We start from the raw sequence: 11,274 nt of genomic DNA, 5'->3' as shown, positions 1-11,274 counted from the left end.
CAAATCTGACATGTAGTAATGTTACTTCAGAAATAATTCAGTAACCAGATAAATGCACCGTTTGAAAATGGGATAATTCTCAGCCTCTCTGATATGCGCCTCTGTCCAGATGAAGCAAAGGCAGAGCTTTGACTAGTTAGATTAGAAAAAGTCAACTTGGAGGAACTATTGTTGGACCAGAGTACTGAAAATCGTGAAACTCCAAGACACAAAACGAACACCAAACAGTTAATGCATCAAATATTTAATGTCATCGTCAAACAACATTTAGACTCTGTCTACAAGACATACTTTGTTAAACATGATTGAACAAATGACTTTGAATAATTATTTATTAGCTCTTTAAGGCCAACTAACATCATTCCACATTTCTCGATTAAAAAGTTGCAAAATATCACCAAGTGCAACAACATTTCAGTATATTAACTGTTCTACTCAGAATCAGTAATGGTAAACATTTAAATGAATTTTTAAAAATCACTTCGACAATTAGTGATGTACTGAGGATTTTTTTTCTTACATCCTGCACAAAGTATACAAATACTAGAGAACATAATCTGTCTTACTGGTGAGAACTACAATTATGTGCTTCAAAATGAAGACAGCCAACAGAATAAACATATTTACACATCAGAACTCAGGAATGAGGCTTTGCAACTTGTACCAATTTGTACTGCACCAAAAATCAATTCCTATCATTCGGTTGCATGCATTTTGAATCCCTCTTCTGGATTATACCCTGTAAAATGATTCTCCCTCAACTTCCTCATCTGCAATGACTTTTCGATACTCTGCATACTATTTCCATCTAACCTCTTCTGATCAGGTACCTGCTCCTGTCTTTATTACTTACTTGTTTAAAAATGCATCATGTGTGCAACTCCTTCTCTCCATGTTGATGTTAAATATTTATTTGATCCCTTTCTACTTCAATTGTTGTAACCATCAATCTCAAGATGCCCCACACAAATACTGTGGTCAATAAATCTGGGGTACAAGAATAAGCAAACGCCCTCATGTGAAAAGAATGCATACCTCATCAAAGCAAAGTACATTCACTTGGCATGTAGAAGAACGCCAAAATCATTTGCAAGATGAAAATGTGCTTTTACTGCTCATGTGTCAGTTTGTGAATAGAGAATGTTCAGGTAAATCAAGGCAAATATCGAAGTCAACACTGAAAAAACTAAAAGGCACTCGATTCACTTCATATCTATGGTCCCCTTCCCAAAAAAAACTTCACTCAAAATAAACCTTTAGGTCTGGTCAATAAGTCCTTCAGCATTTCATTTACAAAATGCAATTAGAATGAGTGAACATCAGCATCGGAGCTTTCACATTCCTCTTGCTGCAGGAAATCCAAAGATAAAACTCATACAGAATGACCGTTCTACCTAAATCAGACACTAGTAATAATGTGTATATATTTCATTATACTGGAGTTGTGTTTTTAGATTCCTAAGTGGATATATGCAGCTGATCAATAACTACACACTACCGCACTGATCCTTTAGAATACATTTTAAAAATCAGCTGACGTTTAAAAGAAGATACAGGTGTACACTACCATTGGTCGGGATTTTCCAGTCGTTCCCGCCGGCGGGATCCTCCAGTCCCCGCCATGGGTTCACGGTATCAAAGGACGTGAACGACGGACAGTGGTGAGACCAAAAAATCCCACTGCCTGCCAATGGTGGGCCACCTCCACCGCAAAACACTCTGTGGGGGAGAATCCGGCCCATTATTTATTTACTTAATACTACATAGTAGTCAACAATTAAAGTTTCTTTCAAAGAAACAACACACATTTGCCAGTGAGGAGCAAATATCTCTATACAATCTAACAGGACTGCCTAACTGACAGTGGGGGTGACAATTCTGAACAAGAAATCAGAAGAGATGCATTCTTGACTGGACAGCTTTCCCCTTCAAAATGCGCTTAACCTGTGAATAAAAAAAAATGATAGTGATTATTAAAGAAATAGGTTTCCAAAAAAAAAGTATTTAAGAAAGATGCTTTTTCTTTCCCATTAATATTCCTTTTATATCAGGTCACATCTACTGTCAAAATTCTGGACTGCTTTTGTTTGATAAATGGATAGCTTCTTTTGCCTCACTCACCTCTTCTCCTCTTGCACCATCTGGCACCAGATGCACTGGCTGCTCATTCTCCAGGTTTCTGGCACTCGGATCAGCGCCCTTTCTCATCAGAAGTCGGACAGCGTCAACCTGACTAACCCGGTCTTGCATGCCCGCTGCGACATGAAGAGCAGTGTTGCCATTATATGCCTGTAAGATGACAGAAATATCAATACTGGAAAGTTCCTCAAACATTCTCCCGACTACAATTCAGCCTGGCAAGTCTCTATAAATGCGATGTGGCCAATTTTTAATTGAATTTGGGCATTCACATCAAGGTAACACTCAAATTGAGAAGTTATAAAAAGTCTTGCAAAGATCACTACCATGTTGAGGGGTCAGGAATCTTAGCAAAATCAATGTTAAAAGACCCTCATCAACGTACCAAAATTTTGTTCGCTGCTGCAAATCCCTTTTCTGGAATGTCTCTTACCTTGGCATTTACAACATTAAGGCTGGTTGGTTGCTCGAGAATGTGACGCAGAATGTCAACATTTGCTTCCTCAGCAGCCAAGTGCAGAGGTGTACGACCACTCTTCCGATCCTAGGGAAAATTCACAGGTTAATTAGAGCTGTCACAGGCCATCTCAGATTATGTTTAGTTCCAATGAACACTAAAAGTTTATGCATTATTCACAACCGCCTACTTGTGTTGGATTTTCCATGTGGCTTGATCAGCACTTGCATCAGATCTGAACTCACCAGAGTTTCAATAGATGCTCCCATCTGCAAAAGGGTTTTAATTGTTTCCAACAAGCTCTTGCTTTTCACGGCTAGTTCCTGGTCCTCAACAGATGGAGGCTGCCGACAAATTTTGTTTTGTAGTTCATGCAGCACACGGTTCTGGGCCTGAACAGCACAGTGCAGAGCAGTCATACCTAAAACAGAAGGAAAATTCTTAATGATGGCAGGCAGTAAATGTAAATAAGCTTACATTTTAACATTATGCAAATGGATTTTCACACACAAATGTACAAACCCCACCCCCATGAGAAATTCTTGATTGTTTTGTCGAAAATTATTATACACACAATCCAAATGCAAAAAGGTGATTGATATCCAGCAAAAGGTGCACTCGCTGTTCATAATCATTTCCCTTTCATAAGCAATTTGGACATTGGACTTTACGCCATCAATAGGTAGCAATTGATCTTACCATCAAAGTTTGTAGCTTCAAGATTGAGATGCTGGTAACTTAGTGCCATTCCCTTTTCAATAGCCTGCACAGAAGCAAACAAAAAGAAGGTTTTGTAAGTTAAGACAAGTAAAATAAAAATGGCATATGCAGATGAGGCAGCACAACAGCATTGCTGCCTCACAGCACCAGAGATCGGGTTCAATTCCGGTCGGTGTATATTTTCACAGTAACTTCATTACACAGTGTTAATGTAAGCCTACTTGTGACAATAAAAAAAGATTATAGTTTGCATGCTCTCCCAGTGCCTGCGTGAGTTTTCTCCGGGTGCTCCGGTTTCCTCCCACAGTCCAAAGATGTGCTGATTATGTGGGGTTACGAGGTTAAAGGAATAGGGTGGGGAAGTGGGTCTAGGTAGGGTGTTCTTTGGAGGGTCAGTGCAGACTCAATGGGCTGAATGGCCACCTTCTGCACTGTAGGGATTCGATGGTGTCAATTTATTTAAATATTACAGCTGAAACAAGTTATTTTTATAGTGATAATATTTGGAAAACACTAACTGGATAGTGGGGACGGATAGTTGAAAAGGTGTACAAATTATAGTTCATCATTTAAAATAGTCTTCCAAACTATTTCTTCCTACAAGTTCCAATAGGAATCCCAAAATCATGCAAGAATCTTTGGACTAGGGCAACCTATAACAGAACACATCTTAAAACTACACTTTACAATCCAAAGATGAAATGTCAGTTAAACATAACATTGTATATAATACTGAGTACCCAATTCTCCCCCCCACCCCCAATAAGGGGCAACTTAGCGTGGCCAATTCACCTACCCTGCACATATTTGGATTGTGGGGGTGAGACCTACCCAGACACGGGGAGAATGCGCAAACTCCACATGGACAGCGACCCGGCGCCGGGATCGAACCGGGTCCTTGTCGCGTACTTAGTGTCACAATAATTGGTGTTTGGGAAATCAAAGGCGAAATTGTTCATTTGTGAAGTTCACAATTTGACAGGTTAAATAGTTACCTCGCTAAGTGTTTCTATGGAATGTTAAGCATTATAATTTTTTTTTTTTTTTTTAAAGCAAGATTCCTCAACCAGAAAAGGCACCTACCACAAGCACTTGAACAAAACCCTTTTCTGCGACCACATGCAACGGTGTTCTGCCCCAGCGATCTGAAGTGTTCACTTGTGCTCCAAGGCTGACCAGATCCTGAACAATCAGATGTTGGTTAGCAGCAACACCTACCTGCAAAGCACTCTGTAAGAGAAAAAAAAGCTCCTGTAATGTTTGACAAATGACCAACCTGTACGAGGGAACTGATAACAAATTCCAAACTGCTTATCTGATAAGCAACCCGAGTAATAAGCAAACAGCTAAATCAGCCATTTTGAAAATGTGAGATTGACCATTACTGAAAAACAAGTCAATTTAAGTTAAACATTAATGTTAATGTTCAACATCTTGCTGAAGCAAACATGGCCTGTAATGCAAAGACGACTTTCATGCAAATGAGAGATCTACCACTTAACAGATGACTTTAAGACAATTTGATCCAAAACAAATCTCACTTTTTCCAACTCAAGCACCCCTCAAAGTCAAGACAATGTTAAGTGAATGATTAATATATGTCAATGTATCCTACCTGGCCATTGTGTTCTTTAACATCCATCATGTTAATCGCAGCCATTTTCTTCCCAAGGACATATGCAAGAGCACGTCTGCCTTGTGCAACAGCAATATGCAGTAGACTGGAAAATATAAACATAACATACTATAAAACAAAGTTGCTTGCACTATAATAAATTAATCATTTAGACGCTTCAATGTATAGGTCCTAGCCACTAAGCACAATCCTTAAACTTTGTAGAAATCGGAGCATTTTTGCCTGACCAAAATTGAATATAGTGCTACTATCCTCTATTTTAATGCAAAAAAACCTAGCAGCCCAATGATAGTATGTAGCACCAGCTAAGATACCTTCATTCAATAAATATTTCAATAAATTATTGGGGTGAACAATTGCTGGTACTGGCCATTTCGTTGACAGAACATGACCAAATGTGAGCCTCAAACTTGTCAAGACCCTTATTAGGGACAGTTATGAATGTGCTATTTAATACTTAAAATCCGGTGTACATTAGATTAGGATGGCTGTGTTCTGGACCACCAAAGATGATCCACACTTCCAGAGCACGGTTAATATGGAAGTCCACAGTTGGCACTGCTCTCTTAGGACATAGTACAGGGAGTGTTCTGGAGCTTCAACACAGTGTACCACAAAGATGCAGTTTCAGATCTATATTTGCCATAAACGATAACAAGATGCTGGTGGGAGGTTTTCTGTAAAGGTAAACATCTTTTCTGCTGGTAGATGGACGGAATTGCCTACTTCTGCTCCTATATCTTATGGGGGGGGGGGGGCATAATTTTTCTTGTGAAAAGCAGCATTAGAACTGGGTTAGGAACAGGCACCTCGACATTTATTGAAATGAAATGAAAATATTTTCACTGAATACCAAAAGTATTTAATAATACTTACGTATCACCATCAGAGTCTTTGGAAATAAGTTGCTCTTGAGTAAGGTTGGATAATTTATTCTCCTCTTGTTCAATTTGCCATTGAAAGAAAGACTTGCCTGGAGATTGCATTGGATAGTACATAGAAGCAGGATGAGGTACATCTTCCTGAATGTTGGGTTGCAGGGAGCTGCAACCTGGGATATAAAATTCTGACGATGGTTGACCACCCACGGATTGGCCTTCAAGAATAGCGTACTCCTCAGACAGAAGAGGGTTAGGGTGCACTTGAAAATTTTCCATAAGCTGTGGAAATTCATTTGACACCTGATCCCATTGGACAGCTCCAGGGTTAAGTACATGCTGGAGATTTGGTGAATGATCTACACCTTGAAAATGTTGAACCCCTTTATGCTGTACAGTGAGTTGAAGAGGGCTATGGACTTGGAATTGCTGCAATTCCTGGCACTGTTCAGGGGTTAGCTGGGTGTGTTGGAGGTCCTGCATATAACAGTCTCTGTGCACTCCTCTTTCTCCCTGAAAAACATTGTCATCTTTGGCAAAACTGGTCCAGTTGACCTGGACTGTATTCAGGGAGATTGGATGGGTGTCATTCTGCAACATTTTTATTATGTCCTGAAGAGCATCTGGGTTTACATCATTCCTTGGTTCAGCTTTATGGGCTCCATCTGAATTCTCAACAGAGTTGGGTGTCTGGGGTGGAGTCTAATGAAAGAGAATGAGAGAAACATATGAACGTCAGTCAAGTAACAAATGTATTTAATTGGTTGACTCCTGGCACAATTATGTTGCCACAATGTCTGCCTACCACTCTAGCAAAAAAGGTTACAAGACTGAAGTTCCCATAACACAAGTTTCATTATGTTTTGACAAAATTATAACATTGTTTGTCCCCTTCATATTCCTGAAGGCATTCAATCAATATTTATGTCATCTGCAATACTAATGTTTACCATCACAGGAATAATCCAGGAGGTAATTAAACTAAATTTTGAAAGAAACAACGTTGGCTATTTTTACCAGCAAATATGACGATGCATGAACTGGTGATCGTTTATAAGGAGGTGTATCAGTCAGATTTTCCAAAGCGGATCTTTTTCCCCCACCCAGGAGACTTCTTATTTCTGTGGAGGTGGAAAACAAGATTATTGATTCTGTACAATGAATAATGGAGCATTTTGACCTAATAAAGTTAGTCGCCTCAGAATTACAAATTACTTACGAGAAAACTGTTCTTCCGATGAATTCAACTGGGGCTACATTAAAGGAGAAAAAAATATGTTCTGTTACACACGGTTACAATTATTTTCCTCATCTAGTCCAGAATCTGTTTGAGGCATTTAGCCCAAGATTACTGCACATTGATGCGCTAGAAGTAGTCTTTCAAGTTTTATTTTGACATTGAATCAGCATTTTACATTAAAAGTAAACTTTTAAAGACCGATTTCCCGTACTTTTTAAAAAAACAAAGGGCTGAATTAAAGTTAGGCGTTGAGTGTTACCGGATAATTTTCCAGGTTGCTGCCTTTGCGGGTGTTCCTGAAATTGTTAAGGAGTTCCTTGACTGGATTCTTCACTCGAACTCCTTGGAAGGGTCGCCTCTGAGACCTCCCAGAGTGAGCTGCGAGGAAGAAAAGTGAACACATTCAGTCACCAACCACTTAATCCGCCGAAAAGAGAGAGAGAAGAAAAAGTGGAAAACCCAGCAGCCGCAGATCACACCCGGCTCATTTTTTCCCCCTCAAACATATAAACAGATGAGGAAATGAAAGCACAGGTTGTGGCGACGGGGGTAAAACACAGGAACTGACCATTTTACAGGACAGAGGAAAAATAAATCAACTCCCCGCTGTGCCGAAAGACCGCCAAATTTCGGCTTCAGTGGGATTTTAAGGGTCCCCTGTGAAGGTGGACTTTCTAAATGCGACGCTTGTTCAGGTTCAGGAAGGAGACAGAAGGAGATTTGGAGGTGCAGTCACAAGGGACAAAGCGCGCCCTCTTCCTCTCCATATTTACCAGCAGCACTGCGGCTACACCGACTAAAACTGGACAACAAAAAAAGTCGAGAAAGGGGGGAAAGCGTTCAAGGATTGAAAATCCTCAAATCGACAAGGTTAACATTGGGAAGGGCTAGATTTAAAGTTTAATTAGAACAAGGTTAGTCAAAACAGAAAAGGCGGAAATCCGTTTTTTAAAAAAAAATATTTTCCAAGTATTTCGAGGCAGGAGTGTTTGTACCTGCGGACTGAGTGCCCCCATCCGAGGCTCCACTCTGAGACTCGGAGTCTGACTGCGGCGAGGTGGGGGTGGCCGGAGAGCTCGGCTCACTGGCTGCCGGGGAGCTCTGGTAGAAGTAGCCCAGGTTGATGGGACTCGACATCATCATACAGCTCGTCTGCTCGCCGCCGTTCTCGCTGTCCACAATCATCGCGCCCCCCCGCTGAGCCGGAGTGTCAGTGAGAGGGTGGGGGTCGGGTTTGGCCTGCCGCTACTTTGCGAGGGGGCGGCGAAGGTGGCAGGAAACCCGAGCGCCTCGAAACTTTTTCCTCACTTTCACTAACACCCCTCCTCAACCAGTTCTCTGCCCCGACTGAGATTCGGAGGGGGGGGGGGGGGGGTTTAAAACAAAAAGTCGCCCCACCCATTTTTTGGTGCGTTCTCTCCCTTTGTTTCCGGGAGGCCGGCTCATTCCTGTGACTGTCTGGCGCCCTATTCGACCCAGCCAGGAGGGGAGAGTCCAAAAGAGCCCTGTTTACCGGAACATTGCAAAAAAAAAAAAACTTTTACTGGAAATGGCGAGCAGAAAGAGGAGGAGCTTCGCCACCCTTTCAGACCCTTTCTGTCGTTTTACACTTTAAAATTGTGTCGCAAATTAGGGAATGAGAAATCATCTGACCTAATATATAGCTTCAATGTTTCTCTCTGGACACCCACTTCCTGGTATTTTCTGTGTTTTCAGAACTCCAGCAGGTTTGTTTTGTCTTTTATTTGATTAAATTATCCAGATTTTTCATCTTGCAAGTTATTTCCAAACAATATGGCTTCCTTGGTTAATAAAAATATTAATAACAATATGGCTTCCTTGGTTCCTTAAACTCAGTTCCCCCTCCACTGATTCCATTGGTCACTCTCAAGAGGTTAAACTGGACTTTTTGCAACAGCAGTTGGCTATTTAACCCTGGGCTATCAAACCCATTTCCTATTCATCACAATGACTGCCTCAGACACCCTCCTTAACTGACATAAGAACGTAAGAACTAGAAGCAGGAGTAGGCCATCTGGCCCCTCGAGCCTGCTCCACCATTCAATGAGATCATGGCTGATTTTTTGTGGACTCAGCTCCACTTTCCAGCCTGAACACCATAACCCTTAATCCCTTTAGAGGATGAGACGGGAGATTTAATAATGGGAGATGAGGAAATGGCTGAGGAACGGAACAGGTTTTTTGGGTCGGTCTTCACAGTGGAAGATACAAATAACATGCCAGGACTGATGGAAATGAGGCTATGACAGGTGAGGACCTTGAGAGGATTGTTATCACTAAGGAGGTAGTGATGGGCAAGCTCATGGGGCTAAAGGTAGACTAGTCTTCTGGCCCTGATGGAATGCATCCCAGAGTGCTAAAAGAGATGGCTAGGGAAATTGCAAATGCACTTGTGATAATTTATCAAAATTCACTAGACTCTGGGGTGGTCCCGGCGGATTGGAAATTAGCAAACGTGACACCACTGTTTAAAAAAGGAGGTAGGCAGAAAGCGGGTAATTATAGGCCAGTGAGCCTATAGTGCTGTTGATGTTACATACAATGGCCCCGAATCTCCTGCCGATTAGTGCGTCATAATGGCAAATCTACATTGCAGGTTCTGTATTTTGTGCAACAGAGAAATAAAATTACGCTATCAATAGATTGTGCTATTACTTGTGCTAGACCAAAAAGGTGCTTTGCCATTACTTTGCCAAAACACTGAGAAGTTAATCACAGTCAAGGAAATTACAGAGAGGTGTATATAAGGTGGGCAGCACGGTAGCATTGTGGATAGCACAATTGCTTCACAGCTCCAGGGTCCCAGGTTCGATTCCGGCTTGGGTCACTGTCTGTGCGGAGTCTGCACGTCCTCCCCATGTGTGCGTGGGTTTCCTCCGGGTGCTCCGGTTTCCTCCCACAGTCCAAAGATGTGCAGGTTAGGTGGATCGGCCATGATAAACTGCCCTTAGTGTCCAAAATTGCCCTTAGTGTTGGGTGGGGTTACTGGGTTATGGTGATAGGGTGGAGGTGTTGACCTTGGGTAGGGTGCTCTTTCCAAGAGCCGGTGCAGACTCGATGGGCCGAATGGCCTCCTGCTGCACTGTAAATTCTATGATAAGAGTAGTTATAATGAAAGGCTTTAATTAACTGAGCATAGACTGGGATAGTGGAGGTATAAAGGGAAGAGAGGGACAACAGTTCCTAGAGTGTTCAGAAAAGTTTCAACAGCACTATGTGCCCAAACCAATGAGAAAGGAAGCTTACGAACGAGGAACAGGAGTAGGCCATTGAGCGCCTCCAACCTCCTCCACCATTTAAGAAGATCATGGCTGATCTGATAGTAACCTCAAATCTGCACTCTGCTTTCCCCCGATAACCTATCACCCCCTTGTTTACCAAGAATCTATCCACCTCTGCCTTAAAAATATTCAAAGACTCTGCTTCCACCACCTTTTCAGGAAGAGAGTTCCAAAGACTCAGGACCCTTTGAGTGAAAGAATAAAAATCACCTTCTGTCCTTTTAAATGGGCGACTTACTATTTTCTTGTGACCCCCTAATTCTAGATTCTCCCACACGAGGAAACATCCTCTCCACATCCACCCTGTCAAGACCCCTCAGGATCTTATGTTTCAATCAAGTCACCTCTTACTCTTCTAAACTCCAGCAGATGCACGGTAGCACAGTGGTTAGCACTGTTGCTTCACAGCGTGTGGCGACTAGGGGGTTTTAACAGTAACTTCATTGTAGTGTTAATGGAAGCCTACCTGTGACAATAATAAAGATTATTACTACAAGCCTAGCCAGAACCTTTTGTCATCAGACAATGCACCCATTCCAGGTTTTAGTCTGTGAATCTTCATTGAACTGCTCCCAACGCATTTACATCCTCCTTAAATAAGGTAGCCAATATTGCACCCAGATGTGGTCTCACTTGTGCCCTGTACAACTGAAGAATAACATCTCAACTTTAGTATTCAATTCCCCATGCAATAAATGATAACATCCTTCTCGCTTTCCTAATTACTTGCTGTACCTGCATTGTAGCCATTTGTGAGTCATGCAGTAGAATACCCAGACCTCTGCATAGAGCTTTGCAATCTCTCACTATTTAGATAATATGCTTATTTTTTAATTCTTCCTGCCAAAGTGGACAATTTAGGATTTTCATACATTATACTCCATTGACCAGATCTTTGCCCA

General features: G+C 41.7%; 1 protein-coding gene across 1 annotated transcript; it reads right to left on the bottom strand.

The window, feature by feature from the left end:
• Positions 1-228: 228 nt before the first annotated feature.
• Positions 229-8,427, bottom strand: nfkbiz (nuclear factor of kappa light polypeptide gene enhancer in B-cells inhibitor, zeta). Its single transcript, XM_072513605.1, has 12 exons — positions 8,066-8,427; positions 7,330-7,448; positions 7,050-7,083; positions 6,848-6,951; positions 5,829-6,532; positions 4,932-5,037; positions 4,400-4,546; positions 3,296-3,359; positions 2,842-3,017; positions 2,573-2,683; positions 2,122-2,289; positions 229-1,944 (listed from the first exon to the last, which is right to left on the bottom strand). Exons 1-12 carry the CDS (start codon positions 8,253-8,255, stop codon positions 1,891-1,893), a joined length of 1,977 nt encoding a protein of 658 aa, XP_072369706.1. The 5' UTR covers positions 8,256-8,427; the 3' UTR covers positions 229-1,890.
• Between the last annotated feature and the right edge of the window lie 2,847 nt (positions 8,428-11,274).

Source organism: Scyliorhinus torazame, chromosome 8 (genome assembly GCF_047496885.1).
Source record: "Scyliorhinus torazame isolate Kashiwa2021f chromosome 8, sScyTor2.1, whole genome shotgun sequence".
Taxonomy (NCBI): Eukaryota; Metazoa; Chordata; class Chondrichthyes; order Carcharhiniformes; family Scyliorhinidae; genus Scyliorhinus; species Scyliorhinus torazame.
Note: the sequence above shows the minus strand (reverse complement) of the source record. Positions and strands in the feature narration are given on the sequence as shown.

Excerpts from the sequence above, each read along its gene's own strand:
- nfkbiz (XM_072513605.1), bottom strand. The coding sequence starts at position 8,255 with ATGATTGTGGACAGCGAGAACGGCGGCGAGCAGACGAGCTGTATGATG. Across the intron at positions 6,533-6,847 it reads ATGCATCGTCATATTTGCTG|ACTCCACCCCAGACACCCAA; the intron begins GTAAAAATAGCC and ends CTCTTTCATTAG. Across the intron at positions 3,018-3,295 it reads TGAAGCTACAAACTTTGATG|GTATGACTGCTCTGCACTGT; the intron begins GTAAGATCAATT and ends CTTCTGTTTTAG.